This window comes from Catharus ustulatus, chromosome 16, assembly GCF_009819885.2.
Source record: "Catharus ustulatus isolate bCatUst1 chromosome 16, bCatUst1.pri.v2, whole genome shotgun sequence".
Lineage (NCBI taxonomy): Eukaryota > Metazoa > Chordata > Aves > Passeriformes > Turdidae > Catharus > Catharus ustulatus.
The window spans coordinates 9,759,605-9,785,043 of NC_046236.1; the positions used below are offsets into that span (position 1 = coordinate 9,759,605).

General features: G+C 42.5%; 1 protein-coding gene across 1 annotated transcript; it reads right to left on the minus strand.

The window, feature by feature from the left end:
* Nucleotides 1-590: 590 nt before the first annotated feature.
* Nucleotides 591-24,785, minus strand: TECPR1 (tectonin beta-propeller repeat containing 1). Its single transcript, XM_033074080.1, has 25 exons — nt 24,698-24,785; nt 21,957-22,189; nt 20,138-20,320; nt 19,543-19,665; nt 18,760-18,885; nt 17,086-17,260; nt 16,889-16,989; nt 15,422-15,523; nt 14,843-14,988; nt 13,512-14,029; nt 12,632-12,777; nt 11,573-11,728; nt 10,938-11,087; nt 10,146-10,303; nt 9,371-9,498; nt 9,161-9,263; nt 8,388-8,484; nt 7,929-8,008; nt 7,578-7,634; nt 6,002-6,176; nt 4,973-5,108; nt 4,591-4,683; nt 3,838-3,944; nt 3,256-3,375; nt 591-2,591 (listed from the first exon to the last, which is right to left on the minus strand). Exons 2-25 carry the CDS (start codon nt 22,185-22,187, stop codon nt 2,394-2,396), a joined length of 3,609 nt encoding a protein of 1,202 aa, XP_032929971.1. The 5' UTR covers nt 22,188-22,189; nt 24,698-24,785; the 3' UTR covers nt 591-2,393.
* Between the last annotated feature and the right edge of the window lie 654 nt (nt 24,786-25,439).

Here is a 25,439-nt window from a genome sequence, read left to right on the forward strand (position 1 = left end):
TGTTGATGTTATTTGGTTATTTCTCACCCTCTAGGTCAGTGCAAACTGCCTTTGTGTAAGGTCACACAACAAGTGATGACCAAGCAGTTGTAGGTTATGGTAATTTTTTGTAGGATTCTTTAAAGGTCTTTATCTGAGAGTTTCCAGCTGGTAAACATCCCTGGAATGCTTTTGTGGGATAGTTATGTTTGAACTGTTTGGTTGCATTGGTGAAGGAAGGAACCAGCAAGTTCAAAATCCAGTATTTTAACAGTGCTGTGGATGAAGAATTGCATTTTAAGAACCAAGTATGCTGGTATTGCTCCTAAACACACAGAGCTTAATGCTTGGGCAGTGTATTCTTGACTTTCTGCAACCAGAGGCATTTCAAATATTAAGCCCAAAATGGCACATCATATCTAGCTATAAATACAGCAGCCAGGGAGGCAGGTGAAAGTTATCCCTTCTCTGAACTCTGCCATCCCCGAGGGACAGGCAGTCTCTGACCCAGGCATTTTTATGGAATTACAGCTGCTAGTTCCACAGTGGTACTTTGCTACTAAGTGCTGTGTTCTTGGACATGTCCAAAGGGATTTTGTAAGAAGCATTTATTTCTGATAAATTACTTTTATTTTTCAAAATTGCTTCAGTTTAAAGTCACTTTTCTGTATTTTAACTAGCCACAACAATGACATTATATTTTTAAATTAAATAATTTTCTAAATAATATTTTAGAAGGCAAATACTTAGTACTCAAACATAAACAACTTACAACTTTTTTTCACATAAACCCAGCTTTTTACAGTAAAGTAAGTGAAACTTGGCAATGTAGGGAAAAATGCAAAAGTACATTATAAAGCTTATTGTATGCAATCAGGTTGATTGTTGGAGATGTAAACACTGACTATTAAAAGGAAAAATCTTGAAACAATGTGGAGAAAAATACAATTCTAATAATTCTCTAAAAATACATGTAATGAAGTTATTTATTTGGACAAGATACTGTGCAAGTTATGCAAAATCTATTATGGTAATTAATGCAACACATTATTTATGGTTCTCCCACAATGTATGTATAAACCAGAAATCTCTAATCACATACTGGAAAGATCAACAGGTTCTCTTTTTAAGAGTAAAACATCTTCAATCTTCATTCACATTTGGACTTGGAAACAGTGCTTTCCTTGGCATTAAATACCAAATATATTCTTTAAATACGTGCAAACATAAGTTTTACTTCTACAAATACAGTACTGAGACCACACCAAACTGTTCATCATATAAAAATAGCTTCATATACAGTCACACACAGAGAGGAGAAATTAATGTAAACTGTCCAATTATGATAAATAAGTCAAGAAAAAAAGCTTTTTTGAGAACATAAAGTGGTTTCATGTTGGAAAAAGGGATCAGTAAATCACTTACTTAAAATGAAGAGCAGAGCTTCATTCTGAACTGCCATCAGTGCACACTGGCAACCTCCACTGCTATCACTAAAGTTGTTTTGCATTCCTACCACTGTAAAGTCAGAGTTTAAGATCTTCCCTTGATTTCTAGAGTATGAAAGCATAATTTGCAATGATCTGGAACCTCCAGAGTCTGGCTCCTCCAGAGCCTTCCAGCCTTCTTAGGCAGGCATCTGTGTACTCAATTATCCCAGTTTCAGTTCAGCTGAAGACAGAACATGATTTCCCAGCACCTGCAGTGACAGCTCAGAGCGAGACATTGCTGAACCCACCTGACCAGGACTGGGCTCTCCAGTGGCTCCCTGAAACCAGGGCTTCTGCTGCCTGATTGCTCACTGTGAGCAAAGACAGCAAAAATTGGCCCTTCCTGGTAACTGCAGCCTAAGCAGAGTTGTACAGAATTTGATTTTGCTGATGGGAGCAAGAACAACCTGACCCAAGTCCATCCTTACACACTGAGCCCTCCCATGAGCAGAGCTCTGTGCTTGTGGAACAGCCTCTACAAACAGGACTAGCTGGGTTTGCCTACAATTCATTCAAATTGAAACAACACCTTCATCTGTGCTCAAAGATGAAACTCAAGGACAGTGTGCAAGATGTGTGACTATGAGAGAAATGTAGGGAGTGTAGAAAAAAAGAAGTTAATACAGTGATCATTGGTGCAGATATTCACATTTGTATGGTGTGCAGCAGCTATGATAAAGGGTCAGAAATACATTGTGGTTAAAAACCTTGCCTGCTTTGACAAAACTATGAAGTTTATCAAGTCACATTTTACACAAGATGCATTAGAAGGATTCAGTACTTAAAATACCCCATTGCAAAGTCCAGTTCAGTCAAACATATCAGTAGCACAAAAATGTCATGTTTTTCTCTCCAAGCAGCAGACATTAATTTCTTTTTAAACTATTGCCTACTGCTTGTTAGCAATATGTAAATGGCAACAATTTAACAGCTAACAGAATTTCTGTCCAATTCTTGACTTTCACTGACCATCAGAGGGGTCTTAGAGTGTTCTGTTTTCCCTTTATTCTCCTCATCTTCTCCCTCCTTCGATGCTGCTGGGTTTTCCTCAGTGGTGTCAGGCACAGCACCCCGAGATGCTTCTGTTGCATTTCCTCTGACTGTAATGTGCTCCCACCCACCCTGTGGAAAAGGAACACAGAAATTCAAAAGGAGAAACATCATACAGCATGCCAGTGCTGTATGTGATGTTATGCTTTATGTGCACTGCTAGTTTATGCTGTTTGTTCATGAGGAAAGTAATCCTGCTCTGGGATGAATCAGAAAAAAAGGCTCCTGGTAAAATGAAACAAAGCACAGCAGACCTCCCTGACAGGGAGTTATAGAGGTGGTAAACTTGAGGATTGTTTTTTATCACAGGGAATTGAGATTAGTAGGGTCAGGCATTCACCACAGAGCCACTGCAGATGTTCCAACAACTTAGAAGGTCGCAAAACCTTGAAATAGTCTTTCTCAGAATACTGAGGAATAATCATGTGCAGACAAAAGGAAACCACTTTTTAAAAGATAGCTCTTACTCCACTAGTTTTTCCATTGTAACTTTTAAATTACCTATTTAAAATGAATATTATCAAGTGCAAATAAACAACTTCCCAGCTATGATTGCACAGCCCATTATAATAACTTCAAAAAGGAACCAAAACCTGAAGGAAAATGTCTGTTTCCTGCAGGTATATCCAAGCTTTCCAATGCTGGCCAGCTGGGCAGGATGGCACTTCCCTTTCTCTGTGAGCCCACAGACATTGGGATGTACAGCTTCAGGCAGTTCTGTGCCCCCAGCACTTACCCCAATGCCATAATCCCAGGAGAGGCCTTTGGGTTCCATTGGCTGGACACCAGTCCGGTGGCAGACGGTCCCACAGCTCAGACTGTGGCTGCCCTGCACTTTGTCAGCTATCACCCACACCTCAAGGAAGCAGAGAGAGGCAGTAAAATGTGCTGCTCTTCCCAGATGTGAAATCTCTGTCTGAACCCTTTCAAAAATCAAACATCAGTCTTGTTCTTCAGCAGGCTGAAAATGCTCTAATTTAGGCAGAGAGACACCCAAACAAACTACAGAGCAGTGTTATAATTAGAACACTGCCAGATAAGACTTGGCAGGAAAGAGATTAAATATATAAAAAGCTTTGCTAAAATATGTAGCCTTGTTAAAAGAAATGGGAAAAAAATTAATGAGGCTTTTTACTGCAGAGGGTTTGACTCTATCACTATTTCATTGGTATGATTTTTTCTCTTGCTATCAAATTCCAGCATTTAGACCAATAAAATTAAACAAAACTAAGGCTGAAGAAGATTTAATTACTACATTATGTTCTACATAATTCTTTATAAACCAATATACAAGGATACAAGGAAGCTTAATCCCCACCTGGTCCAGGGGCCCTATGGACATTTTCCGGATGTTATTTGAAACATGATCCCAGGTAGAGCCTTGAGGGTAGCTGGGTGTGATACCCTGCCGGTACCAAAGATTGCCTGCAAAACAGAGAGTGCTGGTTACAGCCCAGCAAGGCTGTTTGTCTGAAGTGCTGTGAACAACATAAAGCGGGAATTAATTCTTTCTGCATTCTGGGGAAATGCACTTTTGGCTAAAATATTACAGAGATGGACAAAATGAAGTTCCCACTTTGGAATTTGTATTTCTATAGTTATTGTTTATTAAAAAATAGCAAATACTCTGTTCTGTAAAACTTCTTGGGGAAAAAAGTTCATGTAAGGAATTATGCACTAGAAAACAAAACCAAATGATATGAAGGTTTTTGAATCTGGTGTTAAAGGCTTGTTTTTTGTACAAAAGGTGCTTCATGATTGATCTGTTTTGAGCAGGATTCCAGACAAAACCCAGCCATGCAATTCTCTGACGTTCATCTGTGTGTTTCACCCCCAGAGCACAGATGCTGAGTTGCTGTTACCCAAGGCACTATCAGATATAACAACAACCCAGCCTTCAGAAGCAGTACTTAAGTGCACTGCTACTCCAAAATCCTTCAGTATGAAATATTACTCCCTTTGGAGCACCAGTAATCATCTGTCCAGTTCTAACAGCCTCTCCTTTTTAAATCAGTCTGGTATAGACTGATGTACTTTTTGTAGCACTGACTAGTAGTTTTTTAATCCTTACCATTTTTATCCAAGACAAACACAGATGTTCGTCCTACTGAGACTTGCTTTAACTTCTGTTTTTGAGGTGAGGGGATATGGTACCAACAGTCACCTAAAGGTAACAAATCTTGAGTTAAGCATTGAAAAAATACAATTAGGCATGGAATGTCTGCAGTTGGAATACACTGCTGTGCAGGAAAGCTGTGAATGACATCACACTTCAGATATATTTTTAACAGATTTGGTTTTACAAATGAGCACTTTAAATTACTCAAGTGAACAGCAAATTAACTGCTGTAATTATTGTATTATTTGTATGTGCCGCCATGGGAGAGGTGCCTGATTAGACTTTTTCAGACATGGCAGTGGAGCAGAGCAAAAGATAAAGTACAAGTTCTTACCTGCAGGTTTGCTTGGAGACACTGAACCCCGGTAGAAGGCAGAACCATCTCTAGCAATAGCCCACACCTGGTAAAATGCTCCAATGGAGATGGAAATGAAGGGCTGATCTGTTCCCACATGCAGCCAGGATGTTCCCTGGGTCAAATCATGGGAAATTAATTGTGAAACAGTGGTTAAAACCTCCATGACAAAATACGGTTGATTATTACCAAATGAGAAAAAACCAAGGGAGTGAAATATATTCTGGAGGATAAATTTTACATAACTTTACAACTGAACAGAGAAGAGATTGGTGATCCTCAAAGATACTTGGATATGCAACTCTTTGAAAATAACTAAGTTGCACAGTTTCTATTAAAATCATTGCATTTTAGGCATCTACATGTCTCTGAACAGCTGGACCAGACCCTTCTTTTATTTTTAATTCCTCACAAAAATCAACTGATAGGAGATTTCAGATCCCAGACACAGTATTCCAGTTCTCACTGCTGCACTGCCTTACAGATCAGGAAGGAAAAAAAATTCTTACATATTTTTCAATTTCTTGTAGTTTCCCTTCAAATTCTACTAAAGTATTTTCTTAGATGTTTTGCTTGTTTTTTATCCTACTGGTATCAAGAGGCACTAGACTGGGACCATGCTTCACAGAGTCTATTCCTCAGCAATTCCTTTAAGTGTGAAAGGAATTCTCCTGTTATCAACAATTTAAAAAAAAACTAACAAAAAAGAACTAAGCTGCCAGTGCAGAAAGTGGAAGTAAAATGCTTCATGAGAAGATGGCCAGGAGCTGAGAGAGGCTCCTGCAGATGATGTGGCACAAGCTCAGGTAGATTATGCAAGAGAAGCACTATTATAAGGAACGTGGGCAGCAAACTGTGCTACAGCTGATGGACAGGGACTTGCAAATCTGGGACACAAAGGGATGAAAAGTAACAAGGTGCTTTGAGAGAAGGCCCTGTGTGATTGCATGTACTTGCATATTACATTAAACACATCAATAAGCAGTAAAAACAAACAGGGAGCCTTACAGCTGGGTTTTGCTGTGTCACTCCAAGCCTGCAGAGCACGTCTCCTTTGTCACTGATTGCCCACAGTGCTACTGCTTCTTCATCATCTGCATCTGAGCTGGGAATTATGGAGATGTCCCACAGGGTAACAGGAGGCACTTCCAGCCATGGCCCATTGGTGACTATCTTACATTTTCTGAAGCAGAAAAAACCCAAATCCATCAGAAGTATTTACTTTCTGTAAGTGAATTGGTTTCCCAGTCTATTGTTGGCTTCCAGTCCTAAAGTCTTTTCATTAGGCAGTGCTTTTCATTAAATATTAGTATTTTTAACTTGAAAGAGGTTTTTAACAATCAATCATTGTTTTGTATCAGGTTTTGAAGTTTGAACTAATACTGATTTCTCAAAGCTTCTGTTGTTTGGATTTTAAGTTACTCTATAGAATCAAGACAACCCAAGAAGTCTGAAACTGCTGCTACACTGCAGGATAATAAACTGCACAGAAACTCCACACCCAGCTCATTCCTTCCTCTGTACTGGTTAAAGGAATAACTTTACAATTCTTTTTCTGGTTGGTCTGTTAAAAAGGTTATGTAGCATCTTGAGGTAGGCAGAGGTAAAGGCAGCTCTAAATGACAGACTTGATAATCATGCTAGGACTTTATGCACTTTTTCTGTGGAAATTGCACCAAAGTAGTGCTGTTGATTAGGGAAATTATGCTAGACTCTACCATCACCACAATTTTGTGTATGTAGAATGTCCTAAAAACCATCAGGACATTCCTCTGTTTTCCAGTTCTGAAAAATCAGATCCAACCCTGAGTGGTTCCCTATTTGTTTTCAATTTTCAATTGGTAGCAAAAACAAGAGGAAGTGTTTTGACTAGAGGGTATTTTTCAAGCTCCTTATTTTGTTTCAAGTCATCATTTTGATTTACTGGGTTTGTTTTGCTGCATATTATGAAATAACACTTTTCAGAACCTCACTTCAAAGCTTTTTGTACAAGGGGCAAAGTACTTTGTAGCATCAATACCAAACCCAGCAGTGTGTAAGTTCACAGCAATTAATTAGCACAGCTATTAGATGCTCTAGTATAGAAAGCACAGAAAAGTTGGAAAAACAGGGAATGCACAGACTTCCCAGCCTACAGAATACAGTGGCAGTTTGCTGTTTTCTGGGTTCCACCTGGACATTTCCTCTGACTGAAACGGGGTTGGACTATCTGTGGCCCAGCACAAAATATGTGGGATTCCTAAGTTGAAACAATTAATAGAATATAACCAGCAGTTACATGTGACCTAAAATGTACTGATACACCCAGTGTCCACTATTCCTTAATCAGTTACCATAGGGAAAATCAGATGTATAGAACTGTCTGACTTTTATCTACAGATCCCACAAAATCCAATAGGGTAACTACCAACAGAGACTTACAATTAGAGACACAATGCTAAAGGTCATCAGTTTCTCTGCTGGGTTATTTATTTCAGGTTTCTTTTTCTTTTGTTGATTGGTTGCTAAGACTCTTCACCTCATAACTAAAGTAGACTTAGTGAGCAATTCAAGTTCAAAACTTATTTATATTGAGGTTCCTCACCTTGCCCAGCGCCTCCGTCGGACAAAGTCTTTCATTGTCTTGTGGCCATGGTAGGACCTACCAAAACAGATTTCAACCATGTTCATGAGGATGTCAGAGTATCTGCAGTGTCAGTGCCACCCTGAGAGCACTGCCTCCATCTGCTCACCAGGCACCCTTGCTGATTTTAAAATTTTAAAGTGACAGTTTGCCAAGTTCACCTTGCTGCCCTCCCTCCCTGCATTTAATTATTATAAAGGGGGGAAACGAGGCAGTGTTGTGTCCCTGTCAAAGGGCAGTTAATGTGCAAACCAGAAATGAGAAGGAGTGAGGACTGGAGTCTGGGATTTGGTGGAAGAGGAGTTTCCTTACGCTGGGAAGTCAGCTGCATACTGCCAGCCCTCCCGGTCCGTGCCACCCGCTGGGCTGAAGTCGATGTACCAGTCTGAGACCTGGGGGCAAACAGGGACACTGGGAATAACAATCAACACCTCATGTCTCATAAACACCTCTTCTTCTATTTACCTCCACCTTTTGGAGAACAATGACTTGCTAGAAACCTACTAATACTTGAAATACATACAGAGGTTCCCAAATCTTTTTAATTCAGCTGAAGAGAAAAGGATCTAAGTCATGTTAAACAAAAAAAAAACCCACTCAATGTTTAACATTCTTTTGACTATGGAAGATTATTGCCAGTTATGAATGAGTTAAACAAGGTTAAATGTTACAACAAATCCCAGAAGAAAATCTGGTCCCCTTGAACTCAAGTCTTGTATCCTAGTTGCTAAGTCTGGACTTCCTTGTAAAAAAATTTGTAAGACAACTTACCCAAGACCACTGTGGAGAAGGAGGCTTGGTGTTGGTCTTTGTACATTCCTGCAGGCCAGAGGCATCACTCCACATGTACCTGTCTGTGGGCAGACCTCTGTGGTGGTGGAACAGTGCACAAGGAATGCAAGGTCATTTGTAACAGGGAATTTAAAAGGTGAAGGAAGAAAAACCTTTTTGTAGCACTTTCTGTTTTCACACACAAAACACTGCCATCATTAATTTCTGTATTTAGAAATACCATATGAGTGATGAACACCGTGTGAAAGAATCTGTACAATTGCTTCCAGTTACACCAAACTTGAGGAAGATGTAAATGTTTCTGTGTAGAGTGATAATTCCTCACTACCATTTCAAGCTGGAACATGAATCCCATATATGTGGATATACATTTTTCAATACTTTTACTCAATAGTATATGATACTATTCAAGGACCCAGTGAATTTAGCACAGTATGTATAGCAATATATAGATACTAATAACTTTTCTTTCTGGCTTTAAATAGTAAAAGATACTGCAAGCAGGCACACTTTGTGCAATCACAAAGCACAAATCACAAATGGTAACATTTTCCATAATGACATTTGGAATGGATAATTACGAATTAGAAAATTGAGAAACACTGCTCCTTCCATCACAGGTTAACTATGAATGATGGAGGAGACTGAAGATAGAGTAAGTGTAATAAGTCTTCCAAGCTAGAGCAAAGCCCTTCTTTTATTTGACTGTAGTACTATTAAAGTAAGTGAATGCAATGAATTGAGTAAATTACCTGCTGCTGTACCCAGTGACTGGGTTCCACCGTTGGTTCTCATAGATGTAAACACATTTCACATCAGACTGTGTATAAATGTTATCAGCACTACTGGCCAGTCCTGTGAGGAATAAACAATGTGGATTAGAGTAAAGCTAAAGCTTGAAGACATGACATTTTAAATTCCAACAGGCACTGATGATTCTGTTTCTCACTCCCAAGCTGTACCTTGGATGAAGCCACCTCCATATCCACCAGTGTACACCCAGGCTGTGTGGTCGTAGCCGATGCCCCACACCACGCCCCGGCTGTTGCTCTCTATCAGCCGGAGGTGGCCTCCCACCTGCCGCCAGAACCTGCCAGGAAGAGGAATGCACTCAGCACCACATCCTTCAGGAATGACTGCTTTCCCCACCAACAACCCAGTAATCTTCAGGACAGGCAACCTCTCTGCTCACTTGTCCAACCACTGTGCAACCTGTAAGTGAAAGCAGCTGCCAGTTGAAAGCATTTCCCTCTGAAGAGCCACCAAAAAGCAGATGGTATTGTTCTGCTTGAGGGGTTTGCAGTGCCATATTGTCACACTTGTCATAAAAACTGTTGAGAAACTGCTCCTGGACTGCAGTGTCTATGAAGAATTGAGAATTTCAGATTTCTTGACCCAGATAAAACTGAAAGCTCAAATTATATTCCAATTACAGCAATTACATTTACTTTCAGTTTAGGCTATCTCTTAGGACATTAAAGATACAACTGCAAAAAATGAGATCTCAGTGAGAAAGGCTTTTGAAATCACAAGGGTATCTCCAAGCATCTAAGAATTCATGTATGATTTGGTGAATTTGTTCACATTTCTTCATGAGTAGGAAGGCAACCATTAACACTGTCAGTGAGAGACATCTGCAGTGTACTACACACTCCAACAGCCCATCAAAGGCACTGAACTGACATTCTTTGCTGGATGGCATCCCATGCAGAAAGAACAGCTTCAGAAGCCTCTTACATTTGATCACACGGCATCAGCTGGGGTCCGGCCTCCAGCTCAGGACTTGGCTCACTAACAAAGATGTCTCCTTTACAAGTAACTGACCAAATGGCATGGTGAGAAGGAGGGCCTTGAATCCGTCTGCTTTCACAGCAAGACATGTTCAGCAAAGACAGCTACAAAACAAGAAGCAAAAAAAGCTCCAATTTACAGTGAGATCAAAAACTCCCATAGAGATGCTCAGTACTGTAAAACAAAATTTTACCTCTGCACGTTCTTGCAAATCAGCAAAGTGAATTTGCAGCTATTTCTCAAAATTAAAATTCACTAAAATTCAGTGGTTCAGAAATTATTATACAACCACTGGAACAGCTGTGGTTTGAAGGAGCTGATCAGGGTGAAGCCTCTCTCAGGTTTGCCCCTGGTCCAGTGTATCTATGCCTGTCTGCCCGTACAAAACACTCTCTGCAAGTGACAACAGAGAATGGTTCTTCTACCAATACAGAAGAACACAATAACTTAATTCAACTCCTAACTCATTCCTACCCTAGTCTATAGCCAGAGACAGGAAGAGAATGAAAAGCAATACTGGTGTTGGATAACTGCAGCACTAGAAAGCAAGCAGACTTCAGAGGAGATAACAAGCCTCAGGTGCTTCTAAATAAGTTTGATCAGATGGTTTAAATACCTAAACTTACAAAACAGATGAGTACCCTCAAGAGTTTAGATGCAATGCTGACATTTCAGAGACTGGCTTCTACATTTTATTGCAGATATTCCTATCTTGAAATGAGAGATGCCCAGAATTACCCAGTCATGCATTTCTTGCTCTGTTGTGGCTGCCAGGCGGATTGGCCATCGCTGCTTTGTCCTCTCAGGTGTGTACAGTGCAAAGGAGTGCTTGGCTTCATTCAGCACTTCAACTATAATGGTCACTTCATTCAGGAACACATGGATGTACTAAGGCAAGAGAAAAATACCTGTGAATAAGGCAAACCTTCCACAGAGCCAGCATTTTAGCATTTCAGGTTTACAAACAGGGCATTCCTGCCAAGGACAGCAAAGAATCAATTCTTGGTGTAGAAGAAATAGGACTTAGTTTCCAGCCTTGCCCTTCCTCCGATTCCCATGGCCTGCAGGCATTAACTCTACTTGGGAACACCCTGTCCAGCCAAGCCAGGCTCTTCACAACTAAGAATGTCCTGAACTTCCAGAAGAATTTTTAATTAGTGCAGAACTGATGGTTTAAGCAATGTGTTTTGTGATTGGTTATTTCTGACACAGAATTAACACAGTTCAGAAAAGCCTGTGGTTTGCTGGTACCTGGGGTTACCTTGGAATTGGTTCCCAAACCTCAGAACACTAGCATGCCATAAGTTGCCTCCTTTAAAGAAATTGTTTCCCTTTGCAAAAGCAGCTCTCCCAGGGTCTGCAGCTGCACACACCTTTTTCTCCTCATGGTACATGTAGTAGATGAACAGGATGCTGTCACGCATCCCATCGCTCCCAGTGAACTGCTCCAGTGCAACTCGAACATCCATCCACTTATGAGGCTTCCAGTTCCTCCACCACTGCAAGGCTCCAGTTTTAACCCAAACCGACTGCAAGGCAAACACAAAATTGCGGGAATAAAGAAACTGCACGATGCTTTTTCTTTCTCCAAATATTGTTTTTGTCTGCTGCAGGTTAGTCTGTATCACACCTCCTCATACATTCATACACCCCTAGCACACATTCCCAGAGTGTACCCAAGTATGAAAACTCATAAAAGTGGATAAAAAGATACTGAAGTAGCACATGTACAACAGTAGTGACATTTTTACCCTGCAAGAATGCAGTAGCACACACATAGTAATTGACTCAAGTTTGCTCTTGTTATAACCCAACCTTTTTGGAGTTTAAAGGCTTTTGACATAATTTTTTAAAACGTGATTAAACCCCGGGACTCCAAGTGTTTTTATAATTCCAGATGTCATTTGGCAATTAGCCATGAAGGGATCAAAAATATGAATGAATCTGAAAAGAGCCAAGAAGTCATAACAAAGGGAACATCAAACAAAACTGCTGCTATTTATGTGCTGCCATTGACGTTTGCATCATTTATTTACGCAAGTTAAATTAGTCCTAATGGCCACAGAGAGGGAAGCTCACCTACCTGAGTCACTGTTTCAATTAAGATGCCTCATCTTGTGGTGGAATAATTCATACAGTGTTCTGCTGTTGCAACCATTTCTCTGAGGATTTGAGGTCTCACAGTACCCAAATAATGCTGACCAATGCTTTGTTTCTTCCTAAATAAAACTATCTGATAATGCTGCTCCATGTTTGACAAGCTGCTGATTTCCCACAGGGAGCTCAGACATTAATAATCCAGGAAAGTTGTCATAGACAGAAATAAGGGCAAGAATACAAAGCTGACAGTAACTCAAATCAGTGTGTCAGAAATGTATTATTGATTCCCAGATGTGTTTAGAAGATAAGAGATAAATGTCCTCACTGCTTACCTGCTCAACAGCCTGCTCATAGTGCCTGAAATTCTCCAGTTCCCGCTTTGTCCTTTCACTGAGCTGCTGAAAAATCTGCTTCCTCCATGCTGCTGTCTGTGCAGGAGTGATGGACAGGGACAGAGACTGCACAGATGATGACAAACCTGGGACAGAACCAAACCCAATAAGCTCCAGTGAGTTTTGAGTACAGTTCTGTGAAAGGTAAAACACTGTGCTCCTTTGAACACCAGTCTGGATCAACCCAGTTTAACACCATTTTTATAATTATTATAATTTGGAATCAATGTATTACAGCCAGACTTTGTAAATGATGCATAGAAATAGGATCACTGGATCATTATATAGAAGCTTTTAAAGCCACAGCCCTGTAGAAATGAGAGTTTTGTTACTGAACTGCAAGATAATTACATAATACACTGCATCAGTTAGACTGTTAAATACTGGGATGCCACAGTTCATGGTTTATTTCAGTAGGAATGGCAGAGTGAGGCAGTAATTGCTGGCATCTGCATCTCTCAAGAGAGCCCTTTCCACTCCTTCCTGTTACTGCCCAGTGATATGATTGTTTTGCCCCAAGCTGCAGTTTCAGTACAATTTAAAATGAGATGCAGATCCAGCACAGATTACTTTACAAAAGTGCTACAGGAACCCAAGAGAAAATATCACTTTTATATATCTCAAGCCCAAAGTGCTCTACAGCTAAATACTGCAACACTGTGGTCAGACATGAACCCATTAACAAACTGCAGTAAGAGAAGGTGGGCTAGCACAAGTTTTGCACCATGGTTTTGCTCAGAAAAAACAAACCAACATTTTTCTTAAAGAGCACATTGAGCTGTGACTGGAACTGGGGTATGCTGTGGTGACTGGCCAGTACCTGATGGAGCAGTGAACCACTTCAGTGGGCTGTGCAGATCCACCAGACAGCCTCCCCCAGACACCCAGGCCCACAGTGGGTGGTCATCAGCTCCATACTGGTCTTCAGCTCCCACCGAGAACACGCCCAGGGAAGAGAGGCTGGATGTGTCTGCAAAGCTGCTGACAGACAGCACTGGATGCTTCTGAGCCTCCTTCAAGTCAATGTTTATCCACTGCAGTTCTGCAGAAGGATTTGGGTTTCCAGGAGATTTATTCATTTCAAGGTTATCTTTCTCACTACTAGCTGAAGCAGCAGTGGCTTCTCCTTGCTCAGAGTGCAGAGGATCCACAGTCAGCTGTGCAGATGTTTCAGCCTGGCTGGCTGGGCCATTCCCAGCAGCTGCAGCTCCCAGCAGGGCAGTGCTGGCAGGGCTCGTGGGCACGCCGGGGAGCTCTGTATCAGAGGAAGGATCTGCATCACCCTGAATGACCGCGCTTGTTTGGTTCTGAATATCATCAGTAAAGAAACAGCCAGCACTGAAGGACAAATAGATAATTAATTATCATCCAAAGCATTGTAAATCAGCACAGGCCTTAGATCACAGACACACAGAAACTGACTTAGTGTTTCACTGTAGGAAACAGCAGACTTCTCTTTTAAATGTCAAATTCTATCATCAGAGGAAAGAGTCCAACAAACCAGTTTGCCATCTGGCAAACTGGTCTAGTAAATCTAGGAAGGAATTTTATTGATCTTTTCAAACAATTGGTGGTGTCAGCTGCCTACAGCTCTCAGGAAAACACATCCCATTTTCTGAATATGAAATAACAAACAGGATGTTTAAAGCCCATTTTTAACCTTATGATTTATCTTTGCTAAAGGGAGCTTCTCAGGACACACTCTGGCTCAAACCAGTCAGATCCACTGGCACGTGTGGTATAGCCCAGAGGCCAGGGGGAGTAATTTATTTAACCTTTCTAGGAAAAGAAACATAAAGTGACACTCAGGAATAATAATTCCTAAGTGGAGTTGACACTCCTTCATGGTATTTCATAAACAACATCTCTTATTAGATAGTAGTTCCAGATAGTGATAGTAAAGCCCAGAGGAACATGCTTTACTGCAGGCATGCAGTGAATTCCAACGTGGAAGCTTCAGATCCTTCTCTGAGTGCAACAACTGCTGCTTATTGTTAATTTTAATGGCAAAAATGCAAATGCCTTTTGGCATACATAATGATTAGAGATGTCTTCTCCACTCCTTGTCTGTATGCCTTGAATGTAAAGAAATATCTCCTAGCACTGAACCCCTTGCTGTACAAAGTCTTGAGCAGGTATTTAACGAAGTACCTGAGCAGACTGGTTGAGCTCCCAGTCTGAGATCTGTCACTGTCTCTGGCACACACAATTGCCTTCCATGTCTTCCCACTGAGCTCATTTGGTGTGACACCTTGTCGAAAATAAATCGCTCTGTCATCGCAGCCGATTCCCCACACCTAGGGAGGGAAAGGGCTTGGTGAAGGAAGTGGCTTGGAATGCAGTAGGTATCAGATACAAAAAAAGGGTCAAGGGTGCAAAATTGAGCACAGAAAACTGCTGGACACAGCATTTTCCTTTTGTGTTCTTCCTTAATGCTGACATTGTAGATGCAAAACAAAATTCTGTACCAAAACCAGTCTGCAGCTCCCTGTGCCATACAGGACACGTGCTGGCTGTCACCTTCAGGTGCACAATTGCAGAATTCAGCCACTTTCCCTCCCAGCAGTTTAAGCACAGGGCCCCTTTGTCCAGCCAGCCCTACTGGCACTGCTGAGAGTCCTCACCATGTGTGAACAGCTCCTGCACTAGAAGGAGCACACCCCTCAGAGGTAACACTCCCCTCTAGGGGGGAATGTAAACGCCCTCTCAGCTGCTCCCCAGCTCTCTTACCTGATTGTTTAAGCCTACAGTTACCATCATCATTTCTCCAACCATTTCAATCCAACTTGTCCCACAAGGATTATGTGAATTCACTCCTCTTCTAAACCACACCTACAACAACAACAACAGAAAGTCTTTTTCTCCTTCTGCTCTAGTAGGAATTTGTTTCTTTAGTGGATTAGTCTTAATCTCTAATACTGACTTGCCACATTGTCTTAAGAAGTAAATTACTTCCTTGATTCTTTATCAAATAAAGATAAAATAATTCTCCCAATAGTAGCTACCTTGTGTGTCCACCTGCAACCAAAAGGAAAGCCAAAAAAGCAGGCTTTTTTGCAGGACTTTCTGTGAGAGAGTTAGTTTTTGTGCTGTTGGAAAAATACTTTCTATTACTACCAACATGCAGGCTATTTTTGATCACTCTTCATGGGCTTCTAAACAGTGTTCTTACATTCAAACCCTGGAAGCAGGGCTGCCAGAGGGAACTGTCAGGGATGTCTTTAGCAGTATAGCTCTTTAAATTATTTCCCTTTAGATCTGACTTTGCAAATCTCAAAGTGTCTGTGAGCTGTACACCTGGAAGAAGTGTCCTCTATGTGTAGCATATATCCATACAGTCAGAGAAGCAAGCAGATCCCTTAGAGGCTGTTGGTTGAACCCCATAACATCAGGATGCTTGACTGCCCTGTGGCAGATCTGAGGGAAAATACACCAGCTTATCTCCATTTATGACAGTGGGTTTATCTGGCAGATGGAGCAGGCTGGGCACAACCTGTCACCATGGCTCAGCTGACAAGTAGTGACTCATTGCAGCAGAGAAACTCAGCAGAACTGCTGCACATGCACAGAGTTCAGGCCTGGCTTGGAATTCAGTGTGAAGGAGCAGGGAGTGGGACTCCATGATCTTTATGGGTCCCTTCCAAATTCAGACATTCCATTATTCTAAGTTAAAACTCCAGTAAGAAAGTAATCACACATCCACATAAGAGATATCTCACCTAATTAAATACCAAAACCCCCACATTAAAAGGCTGATGAAGAGGGAACAGTTGCAGTAGGAAGATAAAAAAATAGCATCATGCAGGAAAGTGTAGATGAGAATACTCCCCCTGCTGCTTTTGATGTAAAATTCAGTCCTTGTGGAAACAGGAGTCACTTCAATTTTGATGCTTAATATCCCTTAGAGGAGGCTCCTCATCCAATCCCCACAAACACCCCCATCCACCTGCCAAATCTGTCTGACTTGGGTTTAGAAAATTCCTTCCAAAAGAAAAGCAGAAAGTCTTCCTTAAATTCAACTCAACTATCACAAACCACAGAGCATTCCCGTAACAGCAAGGGGAACTAGAATTCCCCAAACCATGGCAACAGAGAGTTCAAATCACCAATGTTTCCTGTGCAAGTTACACTCCTGTTTGAGAGCAGCAGACAGGGAAAGGCAAGAAGAAAGCAAAAGCAGAACATGAGCCCTCCTACCTTTCTATCCTTTGTAACACACCACACCACATCGACACCCACGGAGACGTGCATAATCCCATTTTCAGAGCTTGGAGACTCCACAATACTCCAGGAAATTCCTGCAGAAGACAGAACCCAGAAGGCATTGTAGGTTAGTTTCTTATTCAACACTATACAAATCAAAGGGATTTCCAGCCAGATTTAACAAACTTTACCTTGAGGGTTATTCCTATCAATTCCTTCTCTCACAATAGCTTGCCCTTCCCAGAGAGTTGCCCAAAGGAGGTCATAGGGTCCACAGCTGATCTGTACAACTTCACCAGGAGTGGTGACTAAGGACCACGTGGAACCTTCTGGATTGTGATGGCAGACATTTTCTCTGTACCATAACTAGACAAGTTTAAAAAAACAAACCCAAATGAAATAAGGAAAAAAAAAATCACTACAACAATGAAACCATTGAGACAAGAGTAAAGAAACTGGAAAGAACAGCTGTCCTTTAACAACAGGAATGTTTTATGTAATGTATGGCACTCTGACCTTTAAAGGTATTTTCTTAATGTTGATTATGCAGTTGAAGCTATTTCCTTATGTACTAAGGGAGGAGGCTGCTCTACAGAGCAGCTTTTGTCATGGAACTACATCTGGATTGGGTACAGTAACCTATTGCTACAAGTTCTGTGTATATTTCAACATTTAAACCACTTCAGTGTATTTCAGAGCATGTTATACAAACCAAGAGTGAACAAATACATAACACAAAAATGTTACTGTTAGCTGACAGCCTGACCTCACGTTCACTGAACAGAGCTTGCCACAATATGGGGGGAAAATTCCATTCTCTCTGCAGCCTTTGGTGACATCCAGCCATTTGCTAGTCTTGGTCTGTGCAATTTTCTGTAGATCACAGTCAAAATAGGAAGGTCAGAGATAGAAAGCATCCTGTGGCAGTCATATGAATGCTCCACAGCATGACTGCTGAGTGCTATATCTTCATTTTTAGGAATACTTTACTTCCCCAGGGACTTTCACTCAGGAAATAAAAGCATTTTACAATGGCAGTCAAGTAAGCCTGTAGACTGGGATGCTTGTCACGTATTACTAGAAAGTATGGGGAATAGGGAGTTTTATTTTAAACAATTTAACCAAGATTGCTTGCCTCTCCAAGCAGGGCCAAATGTGACTGAAAGCTCAGGCTATCTGTTAAAAGTATTACATTCTGCCCTGTGAGACCACAAGTTAGAAACTGTCTAGACACAAAGGAATATTAGATACATGCTGTTAGGATGAAGGAAGAAAAGCAAGAATCAAATCTTCACAGGACTGAGCAAAAGAGGAGACCCCATGGGATGCCTAAAACCAACCACAGAGAAAGATGTATAGTTTTCAATAGAAAATAAAATGAAAACGTTTCAGAGCTGGATGCCACACTGCCAGGTCAGGAGATGACCACTTTCCAGTCAGTAAGTCTTAGAAAACCATTTTGTAAACTCTTGAATCATTCCTGTCTCCAAAGGCACAGCAAAATGCTTCACCAGAACCTTTGTCAGGTTTTAGGGCTCCTTCTCCTGGTTCCCAGCACCACAGTCAGCAATTTGGGCATTTTTCAAGATAAAAGATACTACTAAGCCCCAGTTTTTAAGATTCACCTGTTCATAGAGGTTGAAGGCTTCCATAAAACAACAACCCTAGAAGTAGTAAGCTTTTCCATTTACAATGCAAGTTGTTACATAACGCAGTCCCAAAGCAGCTTTTCATCCTCTACCAGATGCACAAGCAGTGCATTTCCTTACTGATGTAAGACAATAACAACCCTACCTTGCTTTACAAGTATTTAACTGCTTTTAACTAGCAATTTTTATTAGAAAACTTAGGGAACACACACATACCCTTCCTTGCAAAGAAACTGCCCAGACTGACAGGCGGCCGAGAGGCTCATCTGTGATCTCCCATCCTCCGATGGAGATGTCATTGAAAGGGTCTGGCAGCTGGTTTGGCTCATCATGGGACACAATCTGGAGCAAAGGGAAGGAAGGTTGAGGAGAGGAGACACTGCAAACAGGTGACTTGGGTGGTGGCATAGCCTGTGTCTTGCAGACTGGTCATGTATCCTAGAGTGGCTAAGTGTGGAGATTCTCCCTCTCATTCACGGCCTCCACATGCACAGAGGGGAAATACTGCCAAGGCAGCATGGGGAGCTCTGTGTTTTGCACCCTAACTACAGGAAATTTTTACTCACAGAACAGTGCATACAGAATTGGAAAGCTGAAAGATCACAACTTACAAATTTTGAATTTTCTTAGAATGGAACAATGATTATTAAAGAACAGCTATTCTCACAGATAAAGGAAATAGCTTGTGAATGATGCAAGGCAGGTGCCACCTTGAACAAGAATGCTTTGTCACACAACTGAAGGAAGTTAAAAAGTTGATCTGAAATTTGCAAAGGAGCTGAGCATCCATCTCTAATTGCATCACCATGAGACTTGGCACCTTATAACCACAGGTTTCTATGAGAAATCTCAGCCTTCCATTAATGCTTACAAGAATAACAAGTTGGAAGTGAAGGAATCCAAGTCTAGCCTACAGAAAAGTCATAAAAAATTAATTTCCCTGGACTTATAATTGATTATTTCAATCAGCTTATTTAATATTTAAAAGAGATCCAGAACCTTCGCCCAAACGTCCCGTGATTTGTATCTCCTGTATCTGATCCATCTCCTGCGTCTGACACAAGAATTCCATCTCTTATCCTTTGTGTAGGTGCTGGGGAAGTCTATGGCATAAGTCCAGCCCTGCAAACAGAAGTTTTCTTGTATGAAAAACAGGATCAAGGGAAAGCTTAAAGTCATAATTCAGAGCAATTTTGCACAAGAGTCACAGCACAAGTCACTCTGTGTGTCTCTAGAGCCCTGATTAACAGATCAGCTAATTCCACAAATGATTTATAAATCATGCCCAAATTCCTCTGGATGATATACACAGAACAAACAAGACACAGTAAAACATTTTACTTTCTTCACATTGTTCAATAACAATGGCATTCAGTTGCCAGAATTTTGTGGCCTGATCAAAAGAAAAAAGCTTCTCTAGAAGTCCTACAGAAGCCTTCAAACAAGATCCTTCTTTCTCTTGTATTAGAGTTGAGCTATTTCCCAGAAAGAAGCATCTATGGCAAGTTTTATTTTTACACTTCTATAAAAGTTCCTTTCCTTTTACAGAGTAATAATTCCCAGAATAGAGCTCTTTTTGGTATTGTTCACCTACCCCTTTCTCTGTTGGTTCCCCTCCAATATTTTCATCCACATACCAGTCAGACTCCCACTCCCAGTGTGGTGAAGGCAGTGTGAAACTATCAAGCTGCTGGTGTTTTAGCCCGCTCACATCACTCCACTGCCAGCGGTCACTGGGCAGTAATTTCTCACAAAAGCCACCAACTGGATTCCAGCGCTGCCAGAAATAATAAATAAAGTGTTTTGTTTGAGAGCACATCATCTCACTGGACATTTACAGGGAGTCATGATAAGTTTCTTGTTTTCTGCAATTAAAAAATCCCTGGGATGAATGAGAAAGTGTTCACTCCATGAGCCCCTCCCTGACACAGCTTTTGGAGGAAGCTTTTTTAAGTATCAAAGAAGGGCTGACTGCAGAGCTGGTCCCAACCAAGTCATTTTCAGCTACATAAATAGGACCATCTGATGCTATATTTTACCAGACACAGTGATGTATGGCCCCATGACAGTGCAGCTTTAGGGTAATGCTGAATGGATGGCCTTGGTATCTCTGATCTGGTCCCAGAGAAAGATGATTCATATCTTGTCTGCACTACAAAACCAGCACTGCCTCTGCCAGGAACAGTGCTGAGAGAACTGTATCAGCAAATCTCCCCTGGATCTTATGTTATATTTTTCCCTAATCTGCCTTGAATCAGTTACAGAACTGATAACATAAGGATTTTCACCAATAATGTAATTTTCCCCCCACACTCCTACATGCTATAGAAATACTGGCAAAATCTGTCTTGTAATACTGTCTTACATTTTAGGGCACGTGGAAAATGAGTGGCTCAAAACCCGCTATCATTTTTACACAAAATATTATTTGCTGTTAGTAGAAATCTGGCTCAACTGCCTTGCACATTATCTACTACTTCAGTTTAATTTTGTTGTTGTTAGCTTTTGTTGAATATTTTTTGTGCTTTCTAGTATTTTGTTTTCCATTTTTCATTACCTAGAACAAGCAAAATGAAAGTTTTAAAGTAACAAATAAAATTTAAAATTTTTAAAGAACATGTTTACACAATAAGAAAGAACATTCTTAAATGGCTGAAAAGCTGTATCAATATTAAATAATGTATAAAATTAATTTGTTATACTTTTGTCCATGCAGGGAAGTTAATGTCTCTTCCCAATTTATATTCATTCCATTGCTAATTAGAAATCAGATAAATGTACTCAAGAAAATCCATCAATTTTCTCTCTCAATTGACTTTTGGTTAACTTAAAACCAAATTTGATAAATTTCCTTTAATATACTGTTTTAAAGACAGTATTTTGAAGTGCATCAGATAGAAAGGATCACCTTTAACACTTCTCTGCAAAAAAACTGGAAACACTGTACTTTAATGGAAAGTTATGTCTTTATTAGAATAGTCTTTGTAACACTAAGGAGTAGCATTTTAAAAGAATAATGTATTTCTGATAATGTATCTTCGTTGCCTGGAAGTTACATGGGACGTTTTCTTAAGAGAATCTTGTATTTGTTACTAAGGAAAGCAGAAATGGAAACTACTCAGTGAAAGGGGTGAATGCTCCATTTTGAAATGGCTCACACAGAACAGGCTGGAGTTCACACTGGCATTGCTTTTGCTAGGAGCAGGGAAGTGAAACCCTTTAGGAATTTAAATACTGCAAGAATAACCTGGTATTTGGCACACATATATGTATCTTCAGAAGCTTCTGGTAAAAAATGAAAACAAGTAAAACTGATCAATCCTCCTGTGAATAAAACTACACCAAGACAGCTGATGTAGGATGTGCTGTCAGTCCCAGCTGTGGCTGTGTGAGAGGTACTGTACCTGTCATACCTGGTTCTCATAGGTTTCCTCCTGGTATCTGATGGGAACATCCCCTGAGAACACGTAGGTGTACACTTGATGGTCACAGGCTATTCCCCAGCAGCACTGTTTGACAGCAGAGACCCGTTTGAATTCCAGCTGTGTGTCCTTACAGAGCTCCCAGTACTGGCCAACAGTAGAAAGAGTGTAAACCCTCCCAAAAATGTCAACAGCCCACAGAAGGGAACTGGGCATGGCCATATCTGAAAGGCAGAAATGAGGTTATTACTGGAAATGATGGGTACAGAAATGGATCCTGAACCTACTGCAGATCAGTCATGCTCTGAGCCATCATCAATCAAACTAAATAAAGATGTAAGGGATGATTTTTTAAAACAAGCCTGTGCAAAGCTGGTAGCCAGAACTCTTTGGCAGAGCTGTGTAGCCAACACCTCTCAGATGTCCCTGAGAAGCCATCAGAAAGACCTTTCTACCAGCCCACTGCTGTCTATCTTCCAGGAGCCCAGAAATAAACAGGACAGCTCTGGCAAGCTGGGAACAAACACCAGTTCTAAACTGGAAACCACCAAGCCCAGACAGGGACTCCACAGCTACAAAGGCATGCCAAGGGGAACACAGGACTGCCACAACAGGGCTCCCTCCAGATCTCTCTGCTTGGCAATAGCCTCAGCCCAAGGCTGCTGTTAGAGCTCAGCCTAGGGTTAGGGTTCTGCTGGGGTTAGGGTTCAGAAAAACACAAAGCCCAGAGCTCCAGGTGAAAGAGGAATTCCTGCTTGGATTCAGCATGGAACACTGCTTCTTTGCTGTCAAATGGCAACTCTGCTTTTAAAGCAAGAGCCTAAAAAGAGCTGCCTGCCTGCTTTTCCATAAAGTGGAGGCACACAGTGACTGACTTGCACTGTGTATGTGAATGGCAGTGGTGAAAAACCGGAGAACCTCACACATCTGGGTCAGTATCAAAGAATAGCACAGGAAATTCCCAGGGGATCTGAGGGAGAATACAGCAGGTGTCTTTGTTTCCTGGAATTGCTGCTGCTAAGTAGCTAAAATCCTGGATCCTACAGGTGAGTAACAGGTAACAGTGATAAGAAAATACATAGCAGAGAATGAGTGATACCAGGGGAAGGTCATGAGCAAAATTCTCCTATTGGTTGTAGTATAACTACAAAAAATCCTCTGGTTTTGACCATTTTCCCCTCATTGCTGCTGGGACTTTGGATGCATACACGTTTGTCTGCTCTTGGATCAGCCATTTACCTTCTTTATATCCTCCTATAGTGGAGTACAGAAGGACATAACATGGAATAATGGAACAGAACAAAGTGAAGGTGAGGTGAAAATTAGTGTGTGTACCTCTGGGAAAATAAAGGCAGTGAAAATACTCACTGCCACTTCAGTATTACCACTTAAAGTTCTTCTTCAAAGCAGTGTTTATAACAGAAGAAAATATTAAGCACTTAAGCAACCAGAATGCCAGAAGAATCTGGAGTAATGGAAGCATTATGGATAATGCAACAATGACAGCTACCTATCCAGATAACAAAGAAAAGTGATCCTTGGGTCTCCTGAAGAGGGGCAGAGATATAATGAAGGCCTGTACCTGGAATGACAGTCCAGGCAGGCAGAAAAGTACCTGGAACAGTTTGGGAAAAGGTGATGAAAGCTCCAAAGATTATGAAGTTAAGAAAAAAAAACATAGATGGGACAATTAAAATAACCCAGGCTAATGAAACAGGTTTAAAAAACTCAAGGTAGCCAAGACAAGTGAGAATTTCTACATATACTCTTTCAGCTGAACTTTTGAGACAGTGTTTGGGGAATCATGGGAAAATCCCAAATGAATTTGGGATTATAAACTTTTAAGACTTCACTTTAGGCCCTTTTGCAATGGCTGTGCTACAGATGAAGACAAATATTGCCCAATTTTGAAAGATGCTCAGTGCTGCTGGCTTGTGTGCTTTTCAGTGAAGGTAGAAGTTGTCAAGTATTCTCAGGGGCCTGGGAAAAAATCAGATCTGCTGAATTATTCCTCATCCTGCAGCTGAGCCAGGTAATTCTGGATAGAACTAAACTGCCTAAATGTAGACAACATATTGTTAATTAAAATTTCCAGCGGCCTGGCGTAAATGCCGATTGCTACAGAATTCAAGAAAATATCTCAACTCATTGCATAGAGTAAAAGCAATGACGTTCCTCGGGGGAGCAGGGCCCTGTCCCCGGGCTGAGGCCGTGGCAGGATGTGAACCACCGCAGCACTCGACGTGTTCCAAGGCACACCGCGCACATATTTCTGCTCCGCGTCACACGAACCGAGCGGGGACTCCTCCGCCAGCCCCGCCCAGCCACGGACGCGGCGCTCGGAGCCCGCGGGGCTCCCGGAGCGCTCCCCAGATACACCAAGGCGCGCCCAGCGCCCGCAGCCCGCACGGGGCCCTCCCGCCCGGGCATTAAGGCCGGATCGGCTTAGGAGCCGTGCGGCACCGCCGGCCTGGGGGCGGCCCGGGCACGGCCCCGCTCCCCGCGGGCTCCGGCAGCGGCGGCGCGACCCGGAACGCCCCGGGCGGCCCCACGCCCTCCCCGCGGGGGCTGCGCGGAGCTGCCGCCACCTCCCCACAGCTCCGCCACCGCTCCCGACAGCGCTGGAGCCGCCGGGAAGGGCGGCACGGGCCCGACCTCCACCCACCCTGCCCTGCCCGGCCCGCGGGCAGCGAGCGGCACTGCCGCGGCCCGGCCCCGGGCTCGCCCCTCACCTGTCTCCCGCCGCCCGGCGCCGCTCCCGGCGGAAGGAGCCGCCGCGCCCCGGCAGGGCGGCCCCGCGGAGCCGCGGCCGGCGGGGAGCGCCGCGCCCACAGCGGCCCCGAGCGCCGCCGCCATTGGCGCGGGCCGCGCGCGTCACGGGCGGGCGGCGGGGCCGGAGCGCGGGGCCGGGCCGGGAGCGCGGAGCTGAACCAGGGACTGGAGCGGAGCTCGGCAGGGAAGGCTGAGGGAGCCGAGCTGTGCGGCCTCGAGAAGAGACAGCTGAGAGGAGACCTGATCCATGTGTAGAAATACTGAAAGGGAGGTGTCAAGAGGATGGAACCAGGCTCTGCTCAGTACAGCCGAGCAATGGAACAAGAGACAACGGGCAGAAATTGATACAGGACGTTCCACCTGAACGTGAGGAAGAACGTGCAGTCACCGAGCACTGGTACAGATTGCCCAGAGAGGGTGTAGAGTTTCCCACATGAAGATATTCAAGGACTGGATGCCATCCTGTGCCACTCTAGAGCCGCCCTGCTTGAAGGGTCAGAAGGTTGAGCAGAGGAGCCACGGTGGTCCCTTCCAACCTGACCCGTTCTGTGATGCTGTGATTCTGTGGAAGAGGCTCATTCAGGCAGAGCCCATCTGTCTGTGCAGCTGCTCGGAGAGAGCAGTGGCTGCAGGCAGAGTGAGGGAACCCAGCCTTTGCCTGAAGTTGAGATGTGTCAGTAAATGCCTGCCTGAGCTGTCAGG